We start from the raw sequence: 23,387 nt of genomic DNA, 5'->3' as shown, positions 1-23,387 counted from the left end.
CCCGCCAAGTGCCATTATTCCACGAGGTATGTGGGCGGGTGAACGTGTCCGGTACACTGTTACGTGTGTAGAGCCACTGTGACTGCTGTTCTTGTTGTTGTTAAAGGACTTAATGGTTCGTGTGTCACAGGCGGATGTGTTTCGTTCTGTAGGAGACGAAGTTAAAGAAGTTGACAAACTGTACATCAAACACCTACAGGTATTTATTTCTTCTTTGTCTTTTACTACACTGAAGATTTCAGTCAAAAACACTGACTACAGTAAAACATCAGTCACACATACAGTCTGAATACAGGCACTTAGTTTATTATTCATTTTACATTTAATAACTGTAGTTGTGCTTTTTCCAACTGTCAGCATGATCCCATTTAAGCAGTACTGGAGGATTTCTGACCACTAGGAGGCAGAAATTCAGCTCTGGTGTACCATTAGCTTATAAAGTAGTCATAGCTAACATGTTAGCATTAAGCTGCCTTCTTCCAGAACATGATCATCCCATTGGAGCGGTGTTGGTTTGTTTTGTAGAAACAAAGCTGTATGGATGGGTGGTGAGAGCCTGATGGACTCAACTGTCTCGACTCATACTGTTAATGAGCTGTGAAACCAAAATCTATGAGCTAAAAGAAGCTAAACAGTAGAGCTGCAGCGGTGGTGACTGTTCTCAAGTGTTCAACATCACTTGATACATGACTGATGAAATGTACTATAAATGTAACCACTGTCTAAATCACTTAATGTCCCTTAATATGTCTTAACTTTCTCTAAAACATGCACCTTTATCTACATTTTCAGCAACCAGGAAAATTTTCAATCAAAACTTTGTGTCCGACACCGATTAAAGCTCTCTCCTTCTCCCTCCATCTTGAAACATTACCAAACCAGCTACCTGTGATTGAAATGAAACATTATAATGTTAAAGCTCACTCAGTGCTGTGTGGTAATTTAAAATAACTCGCTGCCCTCAACACTTCCTGTACAGACCAGTTAATGATGCTTCACAGTGAAGAAATATAGAAACATATCGACAACACAGCAGATGAAGACTCATGAGCTCCCCCCGGTGGTGCTGGACTCTAATCACACGGCACAGATCACACAGAAACATCACACAACAGCAGAAACACACTGATGATGTTTGAAGAGGCAGCAGAGCTTCATTCAGCGATCTGCAGAAACACAAACAGCAGATTAGAAACACTAAACTTTTACTAAAGATGCGTTTGAATTCTGTTTACAGAAATTATATAGTAATAAGAGAGGGTGACTCACTATGGCGACCTTGCTGGTCTGTTCGCGGGTTCGAATCCGCAGCTTGTTGACGGTCGTCTCTGCGATGTCGGCTCTCTCCTCGGCGTCGTCCAGCTCGTGTTGGACTTTCCTGAAACGCACCGTGCTGCAGCTCACCTGCTCCTCCTGGTGGACACACAGAGGAACGACAGCTGTGATTCAGCTTTCTTTGACAACTTTGGGGCAGCAGAAGTAAGTTAACACTACATGTTTACACATGTTTCTCCGGTACCAGTCAGCTGATCGTCTTCATCACACAGGAGGTGCAGCTGTCGGCTAATGCTAAGCTAACTGCAGGCTAATGCTAAGCTAGCTGTCTCAACTCTAAAGTTTTGTATGGATTTCTTCAGACTTGTACAAGAAGGCGGGTGGAGGGAAAAAAACAGGGACAACTTCCTGCTGCTCCACAGACCGCTGCCATGGTTATGAAACATCAATAACAGCACTTCAAACATGATCTCTGTCTGTGTTTGACCTGTGCTGCTTCACTGAATGACTCACAGCGGTATCAGCTTGTCTCTTGTAGCTCTTGACTTTAGCCTGAAGCTTTTCGATCAGCTCCTGCATCCTCAGCAGAGTCTTCCTGTCCTCCTCCGTCTGCAGGAAGAGAACCAATGAGAGTTGACAGAGAACATGGAACCAACAGAACATCTGACAGAAGCAGCAGCCGGACGATGTGAGGAAATCAGACCTGGTACATCAGCTCTTTGCACCTCCTCTCGTAGCGACGGACTCCTTTCTGGTACTCCTCGCTCTTCTTCTGCTCCAGCATCAGCTCCGTCTGCAGCTCCCTCACCTGCACACACAGCAGTAGCTCCTGTCAGCTTCACCTCCTGCTGCTCAGTCTGAACAACCCACTTTCTGTCTCTACTCACTCTCGTCTCCAGTTTATGAAGCTGTTTCTTTCCTCCCTTCAGCGCCATCTGCTCCGCCTCGTCCAGTTTGACCTGCAGCTCTGTCGGAGACACACGGACGCCGTTAACATCAACCTGCAGCAGCACGAGCATCGTTCACCTGCAGCAGCTGAACTCTGTCATTACTGTACCTTTCACTGTAGACACCATGTTCTTCTTGAATCTCTCCAACATGCTGCTGCTGTCCTGCTCCTTCTTCAGCTCCTCCGCCATCAGAGCCGCCTGGTGAAACACATGCATGCAAAAGATTCAGAGCAGTCCAAGTAGTCCCCAGCTCCTTCAGGATAACGACTGAATATTCAACTCATAAAAATGTTCCAACAACAAGATGAAGAAAAGCTGATGAGAAGAGAAAGAAGGACCACAGAAAAGGTTCAAAACACAAAAAAATCCACGACAGTAAAATAGCAGCAGCTGGTAAAGAACAAAAATAACAAAGGACTCAGGATCAGTTTTGGACAGAGGTCAAAGGTCAGGACTGACATCAGTGATGGCCTTCTTGGCTTTCTCCTCAGCGCTGCGACTCTCCTCCAAGACCTCGTCCACCTCTCCTGTCAGCACGGACAGATCCGTCTCCAGCTTCTTCTTGTGGTTCACCAGACCTGTGTTCTGAAACACAGTCAGGTCATCGATCAGTTAATTAGTGAATCAATAAAGAATAAAGTCCTGACACATAAACTGCTGGTGAACTCTGCTGCTGACGGTGTGTGTTGTCTGTGCACCTGTGAGGTGAGCAGGTTGACTCTCTCCGCCACCTCCACCAGCTCGTGTTCGGCCATCTTGCGGGCGCGGTCGGTTTGTTCGAGGATCCCACGAAGTTCCTCATCCTCAGCTGTCATCAGCGTACAGCGCCGCTCCAACAGGACGATCTGTTCTCTCAGCTGATTGGTCAGCTGGACTTTATCTTCCAGATCCACCTGCTGCTCTTTGACCTGTGAGAGGAGACGACGCGCCGAGGTCTCTTTAAACATTTCACCACCAAGAATCAAAGTGTTCAGATTCTTCAGATCGATCATTAATATACTGAAACCTTCGGTATTATAGAGCGTACCTGTGTCTGCAGGTGTCTGATGATCCTCTGACTGTCAGCTGCCTGTCTGTTAGCGTGTCCCAGCTGAACCTCCATCTCGTTCAGGTCGGACTCCATCTTCTTCCTCAGACGAACTGCCTCGCTGCGAGTACGAATCTCCGCCTCCAGACTGGCCTGCATGGTCTCCAGGGAGCGCTGGTGGCTCCGCCTGGTGGACAGCACTGGTATTAACACTTCTAACGCATTATGCTTCTTCAGCGTCATCTCATCCATCATCATATCAAGTGAGTCTGTAATCTCTTTGGTACCTGAGGTTGTCGATCTCCTCGTCTTTCTCTGCAATCCTGCGCTCGATCTCCGTCCTTATCTGCTGCAGCTCCATCTGAAATCTCAAGGTCTTGGTCTCCTCGTGCTCCAGAGTTCCCTGGTTGGTTGAGAGTTGGTAGGTTTTTAGTAAACAGTTTAGTGGGTAGAGAGTTGACGGGTATCGACAGCAGCTAAGTTGTTACCTCTGCTTCCTCCAGAGCTGCTCTGATGTCGCTCTTCTCCACATGGAGGAGCTTCTTCATCCTCTCCAGCTCGTGGATGGTCTTCCCCTCCTGGCTGATCTGATCAGTCAGGTCCAGTATCTCCTCTGAATTCAAACACAATCAGTTTGTAAGTCAGTCACAATGTACATTTAGGTCCGTATGAGTCGACTGTCTGAGTACATGTCCTGTGGTTTAATGTTCCTGTTTCACACAGTGGGTTTTTGTAGTTCTGGAACAAAGTGCCAAAGGTTAATAAAGAAAGTCTGATGTCCCCCTGAAACCCTGAGATCCCAAATTTATTCCAAAAAAAGATTTTATTGATGCGTCGACCAGCAAGTGAAGATTTCAGCTCCCAACAGTGTGTCAGTAACATCTTTCAGATCAGTTTTTGATCTCGGGGCTTGCAGAGTATTGGATCACTCCAGACGAGCTGCATGGAGATGTTTTATTTTATTTCTCAGTTGTTTTTTTACATTTTAAATCATCTCCAGCTGCTTCAGTTGTTCAGCAGAACGCTGCAACTCTGTTTTACTGTGAAGCTCCAGAAATGTTCTGTGGACTACGAGACTTCACCTGACTTTATATCATCAGGAGGAGACGATGACTGAGCCTGACTTTATATCATCAGGAGGAGACGATGACTGAGCCTGACTTTATATCATCAGGAGGAGACGATGACTGAGCCTGACTTTATATCATCAGGAGGAGACGATGACTGAGCCTGACTTTATATCATCAGGAGGAGACGATGACTGAGCCTGACTTTATATCATCAGGAGGAGACGATGACTGAGCCTGACTTTATATCATCAGGAGGAGACGATGACTGAGCCTGACTTTATATCATCAGGAGGAGATGATGGCTGGATTTGACTTTTTCGGTGAACTGTTTAAAGACCTTTAAAGACGTGGCTGCCTAAATGAAAGGCTATAGTTACTAAACTTTTAGTTGGCTGAAGGTTATAATGTGTGTGAAATAAAAGCTAGCTAGCAAGTTTGCTTGCAAGAAAGGATTCAGCAACCTATTGCCGTGTGGCTAGCTAGCGTGCGGGCAGACTTTACTTGTTTATCTATTATTATTTATTTTATTCATTCATTACACTTCAGCTCATAGAAACCTGCCTTCATTCACATCAGGAGTCTCCAGATTCTGAGACGTCAAACCTTCACCATGCAAGACCAAATTCACAAGAAACTAAAGTTATGAAAGTGGCGTCTCTAACTGAAGGCGACAGACGGAGTGAGATTACCCTGCAGGTTCTTGTTTTCTCGTTTAACTGTCTCCAGATGGTCCAGAGCTTCTTCGTAGCAGTTCTTCAGTCTGAAGAGCTCGGTGCTCAGACTGCGGGACTCTTTCTGCGACGCCTCCAGCTCCGTCTGACTCTCCTCAAACTTCAGCTTCCAGTCGCTCAACAACTGCATCAAACAAAAAACAAACCAATGTACCTTCCACGTCTACAGGTGGTGAATATTGTAAGTAACTCTGTCGAGGGTCACAGTCGGTGTTGCTGACTGACCTTGTCGAAGTTGCGTTGCCTCTTGTCCAGAGTGAGAGCAGCAGCGTTGGATCGCTCCAGTTCAACGACTAAGTCTTCAATCTCAGTCTGCAGACCCTGCTTTGATTTCTCCAGTGAGGAACATTTGGCCTGAGACGCCTCCACAGATTCTTCAACAGTCTGCAGTTTGACCACCAACTTCTTCCTGCAAACCAAAACACCAGACAGACAACACAATTAAAAAACAAAACACCTGCTGCTCAACTGGAGAGAAAAAGCTGCAGGTCTCAGTCGACATTAATGTGCAATTTAAGTGCAACCTGACAGTTTTAGAGCCGCAACAGAAGTGGAGGTAAAAATGTAAAGTTTGTCCTGAGGGTGATGCCAGAAGAAAAGTCAAGGGCTCATTAAAATCTAACACGTCTCTGGGGAGGATGAACGTGGACTGGATTTTGATGATTGAAGTTTTTTTAAGGCATCTTTGATTTCAGACAGACGTTGACCAAAGCAACTTCTCATTTTAGCTGAAATCTCTGTAGAAACTTAATTTGTGTACAATCATGTGTGTGATACTGTTTTGCCTTCTTACTTTGTGTCCTCCAGCTCCTCTATTCTCAGCACGGCGTCCGTCTCGTACTTGGCTCTCCACTGAACCACCTGGCTGTTGGCTTTGGACAGCGCCCTCTGCAGCTCGGCCTTGGCCTCCTGCTCCTCCTCCAGCTGCTCTCTGAGGAGACTGGACTCATGACGGGACGCCTGCACCGCGTGAGCCAGCGCCACACGGGCCTGAAAGACACACACACACACACACACACACACACACACACACACACACACACACACACACGTGGTTACTTTCAAACACATACCTGATGATCTTATCTAAAAAGACTGAACATATTCCAGTCAACAAAACTTCATCAGAGAGCTACAGGTTGGTTTATTGAGATCTACAGACATTAGTTAGCATGAAAGGGGCCCTGAACATTGATAAACAGGAGGTTCAGTGTTACTTTGCTCTCCTCCTCCATCTGCCTCTTCAGATCTTCATAGTTTTGGCAAACCCCGGCCTTGGAGCGCTGGAGCTGACTGTTCATAGCGTCCCGTTCCTCCACACGACGGCTGTACTCAGCTGGAAGAAACAGAGGGAGTCAAAAGTGGGTGAGCTGAGCCTCCTTCATGAGCTCTTCTTTCAAAACTGTATTGTTTTTATTATTGTGTGTGTGTGTGTGTGTGTGTGTGTGTTACCGCTCTCTGTGAGCGCTCGAGCTTTCTGAGCAGACACTTCGGTCAGTTGTCTCTGCAGCTCCTCCGCTCTGCCTCTGCTTTCATTCAGCTGGTCCTCAAAAACCCTGCACATCTTCTCCACAGCTGCCTGCACACACACACACACACACACACACACACACACACACACACACACACACACACACACATTAGTTCGGTCCATGTTACGTTGAACGTCTCCTCTCTAAGGTGACCAGCCAGTCCTACACCTTGTGAAGCTCACATGATGACGTCCAGGAAATGACGCTGTCTCGTGTCTCTGGACTGAGCATTTTAAAAATGACGGCGGCAGAAACGCATGATTTCACATTCTGATCGCTTAAAAACCTGTTAAAGACACGTGATCCGTCTATTTCCTGTGATTGAAACCCTGCCTGGTAGATGATCATCTGACATTGATAAAACTGGTGTACTGCTCCTTTAAATTCTCTTTTTAAGGTGGGCTTGTTTGCACCTTGCTCCTGGACAGCTGCTCCACGTTGATAGCCAGGTCGTCGGCCTCCAGCCTGACCTCGGCCTTCTCCTTGTCCAGTTTCTGTTTGGCTCTCTGCAGAGCGTCGATCTGCTCGCTGAGCTCGGCCACCGTGTCCGAGTGCTTCTTCCTCAGCGTGGCGGCCGTCGCCTCGTGGTGAAGCCCCGCCTCCTCCAGCTCCCGCCGCATCTTTAGGAAGTCTGCCTCCCTCTTCCTGTTGACATGAAGTAGTCATGGAGTCACATGGTAAACATGGTCTCTTGAATCAACAGTGTTAACTTCCTGTTTGAGCTAACGAGATGGCAAACTGACAGTTACTTAGTTAGCCGAACAGCTAACATCAACATGCTAACATGCTCCCAATGGCAATGCTAAAACGTTGATGTCCAGCAGGTATCATCTTTAAAATGTGTACTATTTTAGTTTAGCATGTTGGCATGCTAACATTAGCGAATGAGCAGTGAACACAAAGTCTAGTCGAGGCTGATGTGAACGCCATCAGTTCTGCAGGTATGTGGCCATAAACCAAAGTGTTTTGACCTCTCGATTTCAGTTCCTCCTGAGGGGAACGTGAACGTCTGGAGCACATTTCAGGACAGTCCGTCTGATAGTTGTTGAAGTATTTCAGTCTCAATCACAGTTTTCAAACTGACCTGTTGAGAGCGATCTGAGCAGCCGAGGCTCCTCCTGCCTCCTCCAGTTTCTCTCCGAGCTCCTCCAGCTCTCTGGCGATGTCGTTCCTCTGACGTTCAGCTTTGGAGCGCCAGGCCCGCTCCGCCTCCAGGGCCTCCTCCAGCTCCTCGATACGAGTCTGAGGGACCGAAAAACACAGTCCTGTAGCAGCAGCAGTGATGAAGAGGAAGATCAGGAAGCTGAACAAGTTATATCCTGGATCAGTCTGACCCACCTGAAGCTCTTTCATCTTCTTCTGAAGCTGAGCAACCAAACTCTGTTCATCTTCCATTTTAGATTGAAGCTGACCCAAATCAAAGTCTTTTCTTTAGGGAGGTATGGAGAGACAGAGAGGAAACAGAAACAGAGTAGGAAATGAAAAAGAAACAATCTTTATTATTCAGTAAGTAGTTGTGATCAGTTTCACACTGATCCTTTTGGAGTTGAGCTTAGTTCCTGTGGAGAAATCATCTTGTCAGACAGGCAGAGAAGCCTAAATAACATTTAAAAAGCTCTGGATGTAATTTATTACTTTCTCAGTCTCTCCTCCAGCTCTTCCTTCTGCTTCTCCAGGTCCTTCACAGAGTCCACAGATAGCTTCAGATCCCCCTCCAGCTTACGTTTGGTTCGTTCTAGATCCATCCGCATCTTCTTCTCCTGCTCCATGGAACTTTCTATCTGCAGGTCAGAGAGAAGACAGGCCGTCAGAAACAAGAGACAGTTTCTCGATATCAAGAGTTCAGGTTGGGTTTCACTTCAGTTTACCACCCGTCTGTTAGTTATCTACTGAATCTTCAAATCCTTTAAGATCTTTAGATCGTCAGTGAGGACATTTGAGGGGTCTTTCAGGAGTTTCAAGGGGTCCTATGGGTAGTTGTAGTGGTCCACAGGAGTTCTGGCAGGTTCTAGAGGTCCTTTTAGATGGTACCTTTAGGAGGGTTTTAGCACTTTTTTGGGCAGTTCTTATAGTCACTGAGGAGCCTGTAGGTGTCCTGTAGGTAATTATTGTGGTTTCCAAGGATGTAATGGGGTTCTCCAGGTCCTCTGTTGGTGCCTTTTAGGTGGTTCTATGATCATTAAAAGTTTCTAAAGGTCCTGGTTCTAGTGGCCACTTAGGAGGGTCTAATAGTATCTGATGAGCTTCTAGAGTTGCTTTTGAGATTGTTCTTGTGGTCATGAAGGAGGTTTTAGACGTCCCTCCGTTTGTTTTTCTGTCTGGAGTTTCTTTAGGTAGTCTTGTTCTTCAGTACAGTACCTGGATGTGGGTCCAGTAATCCTGTAGGAGATTTGATTTGGCCTGAGAAACACTTTTGGAGATTTTGGACTAACATGTTGGAAAGCACTTTTTACCCCCTTCGATAGAAAACTAAAAGAGGGAACATTTACAGAAGAACGTCTTCACAGACTTGTAGAGTCTAGCTCTGAGTATTATTTGGTTCGGTTTCTGGTTTTTCCTACATCATTAAAGACTTTGAAGAAGAAAGACAGGCTGACATGTTACAAGAAGACAAGACAAACACATACAGTATATAAATATATATAATACATATGGGTGCAGAGACGGTTCTTCCTGTCCAACGTCTGGACGGACAGCTTTGTTTTCTTAATGTTTAGACTTTTTGTTACGTCTCTCACATTGTCCACTTGCTGCTCCAGTCGGGTTTTGGCCTTGGCGAGCATGTTGACCTTGTCCTCCTGCGCCTGGAGGTCATTCAGAACCTGCTGGTGAGCTTCCAGCAGGGCGGCTTTCTCTCTGCTCAGAGCCGCTATGGATTCATCCAGAACACACATCTCCTGGGACAGATTCTTCACCTGGATGGAGAGAAAAACTCGTCAGCTCCTCCCATCACCAGTGACGGACTAATAGGTCTGAAGTGATGATACAGTTTTTCATGAACACACCTTGTTCTCCACTCCGTGTCTGTCTTTCTCCACTTTAGCCAGGGTCATCTCCAGGTCGTCCACGTCTTTCTTCAGTGACACCACCTCGTCCTCCAGCTGACGTTTCTTGGACGTCAGCGTGGCGCTCACCTCCTCCTCATCCTCCAGACGTTCCTGCAGCTCCTTCAGCTTCGACTCCTGAGAGATTTTGGACTGAATCAGCTGGTTGCAGCGGTCCTCTGCATCCGCCAGGTTGTCCTGCTCCTGGATGATTGAAATGATTGAGAGATATCGAAGTAAAGAATGAGTTTACAAGAGATTAGCTGATTTTAAAAAGTTCAAAATGTAATGTAATTATTGATGCTAAAGGTACAAACACCTGTCCGATAAAGGACAGCACTGTTGCATGTAAATAGCAGATTTAGATGGGTTTAAGAGGACAGTGATGGTTTCAGTGACTTACAGCTTGGAGCTGCAGACCAAGGTCATTTTTCTCCTGAACCAAAACCACCTGCCGCTCCTCGGCCTCCCGCCGCTTTACCTCTGACCTGAAGGAGAAAAAACAAACCAAGATGAAGGATAGAAACAAAAGGCTGCAGCAGACTTATGATTTACTCACATATCAGAAGCTCATCTGTCTTTTTTAAACCGTGATCTAAACATTTGAATCATGTAAACAGGACACAAACAGCCGGTCAGACATGGAGACAGACGGGTGAACAGACCTGTCGTAGGCCTCTTTTAATTTTTTGAACTCTTCATTGAGGGCAGCCAGCTCCTTCTCCACCTGGGCGCTCCTGAGCAGGGGGCGGAGCTTATAGAACAACATCATCCACGGCCAAGTCCTCACAGAGAAGAAGGCTCTGAGGTTGAACTGGATCACCATCACAGCATCTCTGAGAGGAGCAGTGAAACACCACAGCTTTGTTTTAAGATCTAACAAAAGTTCAAAAGTTGGTTTTCTTCCGTCCAGCAGAGATTCAACGTGACTGACAAACTGTCCGCCTGCACGTCACCTTATCTTTGATGTTATTATTCTTTTTACTTTGAATCTAACGGGTGTCATATTGACCTTTGCAGCATCATCTTTTCTCGTTCCATCCTCATCAGCTTCCCTCTGGACATGGCCTGAACGGTGGTGAGGATCTGAGACAGACGGGCGTCCCTCATGTCCTCGAACTGACCCAACAGACCTGCCTTAAAAAACACCTGAGAGGAGAAGATCACAAAACTCAAGACGTAAGTCGAGTTAGCCGTTAAAAGTCTCGACACACGACAGCCTCCATCTTTAGACCCTGTGAGTGTTATTCACAGTCTTTGTGTTGCACCTTAGTGTGTCCGAACTTGTACTGGGTGTGGTCTATGTCCAGAGAGCCCAGCAGTTTCTCCACAGCTTTCCTGCTGTCCACATACGAGTCCTCTGGAATCGCAGAAGGATTCAAGATGCGATAACTGAGAGAGAAAAGTTCACATGATTATTTGAGAGTACCGCACTGGATCTGTAAACATCTGACAAATAAGATTGTGTTTCTGTGTGTGGTTCAGTTTTTTGGACTGACCGCTGTTTAAACTCGGCATACAGGATTCGGTTTGGAAAGCCTTTCCTGCAAATCCTGATCCCCTCGAGGACTCCGTTACACCTCAACTGATGGAGGACCAGGAAGGGATCCATCACACCTGGAAAACACATGAGACATCTTCACTGACAGCCTCAATAATATTTTAATATTTTAGATCACTTTCTATTCCACTTCATGCAGAACATTGATGTTCAAGGTACCGTTCACCCCAAATCAGTTCATAGTCCACAAAATATTTTTGGAGCTTCACAGTAAAACATAAATCCTCAAATAGACGCTCCTTTTATGTGCAGAACTTCCCTTAGAAACATCATGTTCAGTGTCACAGTAATCCAGTGATAGCTGTCTGTACATAAATGAGTACACTGCAAACAGGAAGTGCTAATAGCTAATTCAGCAAAGATTTAATGGTTAATTGTTGTTTTGTTACCTGGGTTCTTGGACTCGTTGGGGATGATGCAGCGGACGAAGTGAGGCTGAGTGCTGCGGAGGTTAGCCATCAGCTTGTTCAGATTCTCCTGTGTTTAAACACAGAGACGGATAAAGAGTTAGAACCGGGTTGAGTCTCTCAGCCTATCACAGGTAGTCAAGGTGCTTGCTCCACCTAGGCTCCACCCCTTTTTAACAAAGATGGTGGCGAGCACCAAAATTCAGACTTGTTGTGTTTGAACCCATGTTTGTGTTTAACCAGAATCACAGGTGTGACCGACGTGTAACTCACCTTGTGTAGCTGTGAAACTGTCTGGAAGGAAGCTGCTTTCCTCTTCCGGTGTTTGGTTTCAGATTTCGGATCAGCGGCTGAAACGAGCAGAACAATACTAGTTCACTATTCTCACACAGTCTCAGCACACCAGTATTTCTTGTCTTTAAAGTGTGCTGTGCTGCTGTGGCTGAAGTCTTTGGGTTTGTGTTGTTTGTGTAGTTACCCATCTCAGAGCTGATGTAGTTCTCGAACAGTCCAGCCATCAGTTTGTTGGAGGATTTCTGGAACAGAACCACCACCGTCTCATTCAGAGGGTCTCTGTTCTTGTCCAGCCAGCCGGTGATGTTGTACGGCACCTACAGTGAGACACGCACACACAACAACTGTTTGTGAGTTAATTATTAATGTGACATCAACCCTGGATGGACTCTTAACTCTACACAGAGAAAGGTTGAGTCTCCTGTTTAAACTCTACTCGTCTCCTTTGTGTTGATCAGGAGGCTCCATCATCCTCGAAGAATGCCCAAAACTGAACATCTTTAATAAATACTGACCAGAGGACTGAGCTGATACCCACCACTCCAGCGTAGTGCACCACCTCGAAGTGCGTCTCATATCTGCGCTTCTTGTCCGGCCGCGGCCGCTGGAAGTTGGGCGACTTCCCCAGATGGTTGTCGTAGAGTTTGGTTTTGAAGCTGTTGTCCGTGGCCTTGGGGAACATGCACTCCTCCTCCATGATGGACAGAATACCCATGGGCTGAAAATCCAAAATGTATCGTCGTCATTTAATTTATCTATCCATCTATTAAAGCTAGTATCCCACTGATAACACTTTACAATGATATGTACCTCCATGAGTTCAAATATATTTGAGCTTTACAAACACAGTAAGAGATAAACACAGGACACGACCAATGCAAGTTCAATCCCACATACCCTCTCTATGAGGTCTATGCAGGCCTGTAGGTCCAAACCAAAGTCTATGAAGGTCCACTCGATCCCCTCGGTCTTGTACTCCTCCTGCTCCAGGATGAACATGTGGTGGTTGAAATACTGCTGCAGCTTCTCGTTGGTGAAGTTGATGCACAGCTGCTCAAAGTTATTGAACTGAGGAGAAAAGAAAAATAATATAGTGTCACAGACGGACACGACCTCCACCTCCCTCACAGATCACTGTTGGATAACTAATGGATTTAAAGAAAACAAAAACATTCTGGTGAACTGATGTATTTAATCATTTAAGCATTTCTCACTTTTTCTTATCCTAAGACAAGTTAACATTGAAAAGGCAGTGATGCTAAAACATATTGATGTCAGAAATGATGTTTAAAAATCCCACCATGTGCACTTCAAATACCCAAACTCTGAGAAAAAGTCCAGATAAAGATGATGTAATAGTCTATAATCTAATAACTTTAACCCCTTGAACCCATTTATTAAAAGAATAAAAGTCAATATTTGTGGAGATCAACGCAGGCTAACATTAATTCCTGTTGACTGTGATGTTCACAAGAGGTAACTGCTAACCCATGCTAATGTTTATTCCTTATAAACCCACTATCATGAAGTCTCACAGAAGTTAACTGTTAACCAGGGCTGACTTTGATTCCTGTGAAGTTAATGTAACTGGTGGATCTTCTGCAGCTTCAGATCAGATGATGGTTTTCAATACATGAACGTCTCTTTAATTTTCTCCTCTTTACCTCAAAGATCTCGAAGCCGGCGATGTCGAGGACGCCGATGAAGTACTGACGAGGCAGAGCGGTGGACAAGGACGAGTTGATGCGACCCACCAGCCACTTGAACATACGGTCGTAGGTGGCTTTGGCCAGTGCTGCGACCGCATAGTTCACCTGCACACATTAAATGGCCGGTCAGGGTCAGTGGCAGCAAATATACACAAGACTGATGATATTGATTGATTGATTGATTGATTGATTGATTGATTGATTGATTGATTGATTGATTACCTGTTCTACAGTCTGTCCCTTAACGATGAACTCGTGGCCGACTTTGACGCGGGGGTTCAGGAGGCCCTTCAGCAGGTCAGCAGAGCTGATGCCCATCAGATACGCAGCCTTATCCACACCTCAACACACACAACACACACACTCATCTCATCTGCCAATACCCATCAATACCCGATCAGATGTATTACATGATTGTGACCGTAATGAGGCAAAGAAGTACCTGACATGACATGACGCACATCTTGTTGGGTTTATATCATCACCTGAACCACATTAGATTTTGTTTAATTTTATCTACTTTTTTTATCTTATTTTATTCCATCTTAATTTATTTGATTCTGTTTTTTATATCATATTGATTTGAATACTTTCCCAGCAAACACTGAGATGTTGAATGTCCCATTATTGTTTCTTGGCGTTCTAGCAACATCAAAACATGTTGTTCACTACAAACCGGCCTGATCAGCTTTTTTGCTAAAGTTCATGAACACAGTGTGAATTAATAATAAGTCGAACTTCTCTCATGTATGATCGAAGACGGCTCGGTTAAAGATTTTTGGCTCTTACAAACTCCACAGGCTTAAAACGCTAACACATAATTATAACTTACTGTACATGTAGATAACGTGTTTCTATGAAAAGTGGCTGTTGTCTGTGTGTGGAGTCGACGTCACAGTGCAGCTGTCTGATCACAACCATTTCACATCCAGATAAATTGTCAGTCACGTGGTTGTAATAAAAAATACAAAGCTTTTGTTTTTTACACAGAAATAATATGATTCATACTTTCTGATTTGTAAAAGAGGCTCTTCTGAGACCGTTTCAGATGTCTGTCCAGAACCATTCTTGATTCAAACAGAACGTTACCATCCGACCAGTGTTTGTTGGGATTCTTTGTCTGTGTAAAGGACTTTGAATTTGTGTTTAAAATTGATTATATAAATACAGCTAAGGAGCTTTATGTTTGCCTCCATGGCACAGAGTAACTGTTGTGTCTGTGTGAAGGTGACGAGGTGTTCGGACTCTCACTCTCTGTGCCGTCGGCCTCGGCCTGCTCCTCTCTCTGCTTCTTCTTGAACTTCATGTTTCCAAAGTGCATGATGGCTCCAACGATCTTATAGCAGCCGTACTTCTCCTCCGGAGTGAAGCCCAGCGTGTCCATGGCGTGCTACACACACACACACACACACACACACACACACACACACACACACACACACACACACACACACACACACACACACACACACACACACAGATTAGTGAATACTTCATCAGAGATTAGTGTGTGTTTGTTTGCAGTGTGTGTGTGTGTTTCGTACATCAGTGAGCTGCAGCTCCTCTCCATCATTGATGCTCTCCACCTTGGTCTCCCCCTGAGAGCAGAAGTGATAGTCGTAGGGGTTTGTGGTCACCAGCAGCATGTCTGCAACACAGGACAACATTCATTACAGCATTAAAAACTGTGTCTTAATGATCATAATTAACCCTGAGAGGAGACAGGTTATATGTGTTATATGCTGCTCAGACGCACTCAAACAAATCATCAGCACAGTTACAGCACACTTGAGGAGAAATACAGAACCTGATGTCTCAACCGGGCCACTGACACAATCATGGACTGATCTCACCCAGGAAACCATTTTTTCTCAGTTATATATTCTGTGCAATATCTGGTTTAAATGCAATAATATGCTGAGTTTTATCCTTTCCAAGTGCAAAACACATTTACTATATTTATATTGTTATTCTACTTTTACCTACTTATTTGGTTTTATGCGTTTTGGAGTCGTCTGTCAATTAGCTGTGTTTTTATTCGTATGACCTCCGAGGAGTTGCACTGAAATTTAGTTGTATTCCTGTGCAAAGTCCTGTTCGTTTCCAAACAACAGAGACAAAACTTTTCTCCCATGAGAGGAGCAGCAGTTTTTCCCTCTCACTTGTATCTGTCCGTCTTTAACTCAACAAGAAGTACTTCCTGTTCATCAGTGAATGCAGTTTTATTTTGATAAACATTATTTATACATCGTGTGGAGACAAGCCGACTTTCACACCTCTAAAAAATAACTGTGTGTAAATGGACTGAATTATGTTTCTATCTCTTTCTATTCTTCTGATGGATTTGTGTGTATAAATAGTGAAACAATGTTTTTTGCCATCATGAACTGTCTTAAAACAATATTTTGAGTGATAATCAGAAAATATGTGTAAATGTTTCTACTGAGTCTCTACTTGTGAAATTATCTTTTAGACTGTCAAACATCATAAGTGTATTTCATGGCACAATTCAAGTGGGATCAAAAAGTCATTTGTCTCCCTCCGTTCACTACCACACATATTTTGTCTGAAGTAGAGCTGAAGTCACGTCTCTTCCTGTTTGCTCCATTGGACCTTATTTCAGAATGTCCTTGTCATATTTTATATTAATATTTTTAATGAAAAATTCAGCATTTTTTCAACAGGTTCAGTATATAGAGAGTGTCCATGCATTCCTTGTTCTGTGGACTACAATAAAAAGAAGAGATGTTTGTCTTGTCGTGTCATTATAGGCTACATTATAGAAGATATAGGTCTGTTGTGTTTCATATGACTGAGCCTACAATTAAAATTTTTTATTCTTATCTCATAATATATCAGACTGTGATCCTCTGTCTGCCTGCTCATCTCTGAGTCCAAGACCATTTGTTTATTTAAACAGATCTCGGCTGTTTCATTGTTATTTGGGCATTTTGTTGAGAGTAACTAAAACGAAGTGTAAAAAGTAATGTATTACTCTATGCAGACAGTAATCTTGTAATGTAATATATTACTTAAAAATAAAGGCAACTAGTAATATGTAATATGTTGCATTTTGAAAGTATTTGCCCAACACTGGTCACCAACATCCAAAATGGCCGCCAACTGGGCTCAGAAAAGGTAGTGAAACAGATGAAAAGCACAATAAATCTGCTCAGACTGACACCTGCAGGTGAAAGCTGAGTTCGTCAGTGTTAAGTTTGTAATTATTTATTTTATTAGTTTTATCTGAAATAAGTTCCTGGTGGTCACCGGAAGAGGCGTCACTTCCGCTTTCTATTTACCAGTGTTTCCTGAAGTGAGTGAAACAGCGCCCCCCTCGATATTAACAGCTGTCCGCGCGGTCAAACATGGTATTGCAGTTACAGTCAGAGCGGCTCTGCGCATGCGGGAAACAGGTGGAGTCGTTGCTCAGCGGTTAATTAAACAATCAGGTGCGTGAGTGTCGTGACGGAAAACATCCTGATACTGAACTGAGACAGAATCAGACTACAAACAAATACGCTAACATTAAATTAGCATCGTTGGGAGCTAGCTTGTTTGCTAGTGTTGCTAATGATAGCAGTTTAGCTAACTGCAACGGAGAGGAGATGAAGTTAGCAACGAGCGAACAAAGTTAGCATCGCAGCTTCAGCTTCAGCGGGACATACAGAGCTGTTAGCCTCTGTTAGCCTCTGTTAGCCTCCGGGAAGGAAACAAAAAGACTTCAGCGTCAAATAAGGTGAGTCAAAAAACTACCTGTGTGTCTGCTGCTGTGTGTGAGATGATGTCGTGGAGGTTATATTCTGTACTGTGGCTTTATTTGTCGTGTAAATGAACATGTAAGTTAGCATAACATTAGTGTTGTTGCTGTTAAATTCACAAATACAAACAATCTGATTGAACTTCACATATTTTGATTTATTGGTGAATAAAACCTCTGCAGAAGATCAGATATTATTGTGTAGGAATGTTTTCAACAGTGCTGTAGGAAGTATTCACATCATTTACTTAAATAAAAGTACTAATATCAGACTGAAAATACTCCACTACAAGTGAGATACCTGAACTTTACTTTAAAGTATAGAAGGAACAGTAGGGGAGAGCAGGGTTGTTTGTCCCATTTAAGCGGTTAAGCCCCTCCCCTTCCGGTTTGTTCCAAGTGACCATATTTTGCAAAGACAGACAAACTGTCAAACATTTGATTGTGCGATGGATTACACAAATGATGTGTGTCAATTTAAAAGCTAATGTTAGCAATTTAAGAAAATTGCAGTTAAATTTGTTTAAAACAGCTTCAACTTTCTTGTGTTGTCTATCACCAACACTAACATGGCCGCCACATCTGCACAGAAAAAGTATATTTTAAAAAATAATCGTATCAATAATAGATGGTGATCCTGGTGTGTGATTGGATAGGTTGTAGTGGTGGGCGGGGCTACCTTGTAGCTCTGACTTGTGATTGGACAGGATCTGGTAGTAGATGTGGTAGCTTCTCTCTCCCGGCTGCTGAAACACAACTCTGGACTTTTCTAGTAGATCTGATAAAATAGACACATACTTCACTGTACTGTAGTACTGATACTGCTCAGTACAGAAGAGTTAAAACAGAATAATAGACTGGATAAGAGAACAATTTACTTGTGTTTCAGATTCTTAAGATATTGATTAATGTGACTCACACATGTCGATGTCAGCAGACGCCAGCCGTCCTGTCGGCCCAAAATGAATTCTGATGAACTTTCCCTGAGACACACAAACAGAACCAGGCTCTTAGTAACACACAGGGATGGAGGAAGTATTCAGATCCTTTAAGTAAAAGTACTCATACCACAACCGTAAAAATACAGAGAAAAATCCTGCATTGAAAATGTTACTATGGTGAAAATATGTGACTTTAATCAAGAAATTAACCTATCAACATAAAATGATAAAAATGTCCTCTGTAACTGTTATACCATTTTACCATATGTCATTAGATTAGAAGCATAAAGTGGCATGAGAGGAAAATACTCTCTCAATAAAAAATTACAATTACTTAAGTACAGTGCTTAAACAAGTGTAACCTTCGACCACAGGTGACAAATAACAACATACAACCCAACTCTTCATACTCATTAATATTGACATTATTGAACTCACAAAGCGACAAGAGTTGTCGTTACGGATGGTCTTGGCGTTGCCGAACGCCTCCATGGCAGGATTAGCTTCAATGATCTGGTCCTCTAAAGAGCCCTGAATAACCAGAGACAGACGAGGTTACTGATGACTGATCGACACATAGACACACAGAAACACAGAAACACAGAGAAATGTTGACTCACTCCTTTCTTCACGTTTTCCCCCAGAGCAGCGACGATGGCGAAGTACTGGATCACCCGCTTGGTGTTGACTGTTTTCCCTGCGCCTGACTCTCCGCTGACAGGACGACAGAGGACGAAGGTACGGTTAGAAAAACATTTTCAGGAACATAATTTTTGAATAGTTCAAAAGTACAGTTAAAGAAAATGAAGTCTGCAGCTTAAAACACTTCATGCTCATTCATGCAAACCGTTTCGGATTAATGTGTTGAAAGTCAGATTGGAGCTCGCTGTTACAGACAAATGAAGGATGTGTAGTGTAGAAAATGAAAAAAGGATGTGTAGATAAAACTCTACTACAAGTCAAAGTCCTGAATTCAAAACCAACTTAATTAAAGTATTGAGAACCACGTATCTGTAAAAAGTAACAGCCTGTTTTCAGCTGTGGTGATGCAGCTTCCAGGAAACACAAGATGGTTTGTAAAGAGTTTATTTATCTTCAGAAGGAGAATTTTCTCAACATATGAAGAAACACTTCATCCTTCAGTTTATCACAAACATACAACATCAACACATCTGGAGATACATGGTTAACTGTGCCGCTGAGATGTAGTCGAGTAGAAGTATAAAGTTCAGTAACAGTAGAATACTTATGTACTCGATTACATTCCACCAGTGAATTGAAGCGTATTCAGCTCTTAATGTTTCGTATAAAGCTTTGATTTGTGTTTGTGTTTATATGAGATTACATTTGTTAGTGATGTGAAAGCAGCTGTGACTTACGTGATCAGCATCGACTGGTTCTCTCGATCTGTGGAGGAAAACGAAGCCGTGCAAAAGGAAAATATGTCTCGTTAGTCCAAAGGGCCCAAAACTTTCCAGTGTGAATGCTTTTTATTTTTGTAGCCATCTTAAGACACTTCAGGACCTCGAGCCTCTTTTTAAAGAACTTTGACAGTTTCATTATTTGAGGGGTTTTAAAGGATAAATTTATGCAAAGTCTTTTTATCTACGGTTATTTATATGATAGTAGTGGACTACAAAACTTCACCAGACTTTCCATCAGCATCCTTTTTGGTTGTAACAGTTAGCTGCAGCTCACCTGGAGCCATATACACAGGGCTATATAGTGTTAGAGGTCAGAGGTTACAGGTGACTCACTCTGCAGCAGGTCGACGTAGGCGTTGTCAGCGATGGCGTAGATGTGTGGCGGCGTGTCTGTACGACGCCTCCCTTTATAGGCTGCTACCACCGCGGCAGAGTAGACCGGCAGCCATTTGTACGGGTTGACGGTCACACAGAACAAACCAGAGTAGGTCTGACGTGAAGAAAGAAAGTAGGATGAGGAGGAAAGATAAAAAGATGAAGCAGGTTTTGTGCAAAGATTTTTAAAGTGTGTGTATCAGAACAAACACTAACATAAATCATCCACATGCTGTATCTCCTCCTCAGGTTGAAGAGGACCGAAGCTTCGTTCAGGTGAGTCAACATGGCCATGTCCTCTATCATGTCGAACTTCGGAGGGTTCATTGGTTGGAGGTCGTCTTCTTTCACTATCAGAAACTGAAGCGCGCGCACACACACACACACACACACACACACACGTACCAGACGTCTGGATATAAATATAAAAGTAGCAGAAAAAGGAAATAATCGAGTAAAGTTCTTTGAGTAAATTGTACTTTTGACACTAAGATTTTTACTTTTACACCAAATGAATATCAGCTCCAGATATCTGTTATCAGTCTCCTTGATTTCTAATAATCATTTTTTGTATCAGCCCTGAAAAGTATCATTATATTTGATCTGAGTGACTCACAGATTGAATAACTAAAGAACTAATGGACTAATATTTTTTTTAAACGTAAACATTAATATTAACTAAGTGATGAACCAACCCGTCCGTCCTTGGTCTCCACGGTGGTCTTGTCTCCATTCAGCTCTCTGATCTCCACTTCTATATACGCTTCAGCATCATCAGGCATCCAGATTCTCTTCGTCCCTGAGGGAGTCGGATCACAGTGTTTTAAAGTTAGTGCTCAGCCGACACGTGCGGAAACAGAAAAACATTTACTTTAAAGGATTATTTAGATGATTTAAAACTCCAGAAAATGTAATGTTTCTATCAACATAAAATCAAAATAGATTTATTTGCTATAATTTTGTTTGTATTTATATTTTTAAGAACAAAAACAGCTGCACAGGTGTCGTCTTTAAAACACAGGTGTACATGTGTTTACCATCAAAAGCCTGGGCCCTGGCAGCCAGATGCTCCAGGTTGGTGAGACGAAGGTAACGACCAGCTTCTCCAAACTCCTTCATATCCAAGAACTGAGACATCTGAGGACAGGAACACGTTGTTTAAAGGAGCAGTCTGTAGCATTTAAATATGTCGTTATCATGATGATGAGACTATACACGGTGTTACATGTTGGATATGATTATATGGTGATATGTCGTAACACTGTAGCCTGGTTCCAAACTTTCTGTTACTGCTCGATCCAGAGCGGTGAGATGTGACGCTGTCAGCTGAGCCGACCAGAACACCTGAACAAACCTGAGTTTATTGTTAATGTTTGAATCACGTCACATTAAAACTGTTGTCATTCTCACTCCTGTCGGTGCAACAGTGCAGTTGGCTGATATCTTTCCTGCTTGAGCTGCTATAAGGCAGATGATTGGCTTTTGGTGGATAAGGGGCGAGATATGTGTCAAACAACCGCGTCTCTGGTGTTACAGACTTTTCTAATTATATATATATATATTTACATACTTCCAGTAAGCGCTGCTGTAATTGTACGACTTTGTTTGGTGGCGTTATTTATGTGTGCAAACATAAATATTCTCAATATTCTCTTCTTCTTCACCTTCTTCTTCACCTTCTTCGTCTTCCTCTTCCTCTTCCTCTTCTTCCTCTTCTTCTCTTTTTAAGTACAGTAGTTTTGTAACAGCTGCTCGCTGTAATTTCTATCAAACAGGAGGAAGTTGTTGCATTTGGTTTTGGATTATTTTTAGCAGCAGATTAATCCACATTTGGTGCTCTAGTGAGTATTCGTGTCAGCAGGGCGGTGTGTGTGCAAAAATAAACTACAGTGTGTGTTCGTGGTGATGAAGGAACAGCAGTGTGGCTCATTGATGTGTTTCTAATGGAGCTCTATGACACAGAGAAGGAAGATACATCAGGCTGTGATCCACACAGTACGTCTCATTCATGCTAGAACATAAAGTACAGACTCTAACCAGATTTAAACCTGAAGAGTTATCGCCCAACATCACGATAAAACAGATCACATAATGTCCTTTACTGCTCTGTTGAAGTCTGCAGGCTCAGTGAAGACCCAAACTAAACCGTGATGTCAACAAACTGGCATGGCAGCCATTTTGACAATACATTTGGCTTACCTCGGTGCATTACACAGGATTTCAGACCGAGAGAACAGCTGCCACATCAGCTCAAGAGGATCCATCTGAAATGCTCGGGCCTCTCCCTGTATTATCTTCCCTCCATGCCGGAGCTGATTCACTGTCGCACCCACAGACAAACTGCCTGGACAAATCCTGACTGTAAATAACTGTTTTAAAGTCCTCAGCCATCGTCACACAGTACTGCTGCTGCTTGTCAGTGTGATCCTGTACTAACCCGGGCTCGACCAGAACGTGAAGCCGCCCAGAATCAACAACACTGAAAACATAGAATTCAATTAAAATCCTTGAGACGTCCGATCAGAGAGGATCCGACTGTTGATGTGAAGCTTGAGGTGAACCGTGACTTTATTAAAGTGCTGGAGGAAAAGTAGTATTGACCTACACATCCCCCGTCCAGCCACCTCCAGGCCAGTGTAGGCACGATGATATGAACAGTTTACGTCAATAATAATAAAATAATTGCAATTCATTATATTAACTGACGGACACCATAATAAGCTTAAAACTCTCGAAACGGCACTAAAACATATACTTATAAATCAAATACTTATAATCATCATTAGTACATGTTACATTTAGTTAGTTAACTCTTATATGAGTGTTAATGAAATGAAAAGGTTCATTAACATCAATAAACAGTTGCTTAAGAAATGCTTTATAAAGAATTTCATTGTTTAACAGTCAAATAACTTTTAACTACAGTTTAATTGACCAAAATGTCTCAGTGATGGTTATTATAAGATGCTACAAAAAACAATAATGAATAAATGGCGTTCACCTCGTCTCCTTACAGAACGTACACACGTCTGACTTCACTGTTTGACTTCATACAAAATATAGTGAAATAAAAATAAAACCTTCAATGTTGTTTGATGTTCTTACATTATATAACGTTTTTATACCAAACAAAATGCAGAATTATGGGACTCAAAGGTTTAATATAATTAGACTGATTCAGTTAGTTGATATAGAAGTACACGTACACATACACATCAGATTTAGCTGAACTGTAAAAGCCAGGCACTAAATGAAAAGCTGTTGGAAGCAGACAGTCTGACGACAGC

General features: G+C 43.1%; 1 protein-coding gene across 1 annotated transcript; it reads right to left on the bottom strand.

The window, feature by feature from the left end:
- Nucleotides 1–350: 350 nt before the first annotated feature.
- Nucleotides 351–21,237, bottom strand: LOC311265779 (myosin-7-like; the record flags this gene model as incomplete). Its single annotated transcript, XM_084367761.1, has 45 exons — nt 351–1,166; nt 1,270–1,413; nt 1,789–1,884; nt 1,979–2,083; nt 2,163–2,242; nt 2,333–2,423; nt 2,685–2,810; nt 2,924–3,133; nt 3,253–3,439; nt 3,540–3,655; nt 3,741–3,865; nt 5,012–5,177; nt 5,279–5,462; nt 5,847–6,043; nt 6,271–6,389; nt 6,506–6,632; nt 6,999–7,230; nt 7,670–7,827; nt 7,924–8,014; nt 8,221–8,366; nt 9,324–9,500; nt 9,591–9,833; nt 10,033–10,117; nt 10,295–10,465; nt 10,642–10,778; nt 10,898–11,021; nt 11,129–11,246; nt 11,580–11,667; nt 11,871–11,947; nt 12,076–12,208; nt 12,430–12,609; nt 12,789–12,959; nt 13,556–13,705; nt 13,823–13,941; nt 14,852–14,990; nt 15,145–15,248; nt 18,040–18,138; nt 18,280–18,343; nt 18,740–18,832; nt 18,922–19,015; nt 19,681–19,708; nt 20,059–20,215; nt 20,317–20,460; nt 20,796–20,899; nt 21,138–21,237. The coding sequence occupies 45 exons, from the start codon at nt 21,235–21,237 to the stop codon at nt 1,155–1,157; spliced, it is 5,811 nt and encodes a 1,936-aa protein (XP_084223887.1). The 3' UTR covers nt 351–1,154.
- Nucleotides 21,238–23,387: the final 2,150 nt, after the last annotated feature.

Source organism: Pagrus pagrus, assembly GCF_965226575.1.
Source record: "Pagrus pagrus genome assembly, chromosome: 11".
NCBI classification, from domain to species: domain Eukaryota; kingdom Metazoa; phylum Chordata; class Actinopteri; order Spariformes; family Sparidae; genus Pagrus; species Pagrus pagrus.
Note: the sequence above shows the minus strand (reverse complement) of the source record. Positions and strands in the feature narration are given on the sequence as shown.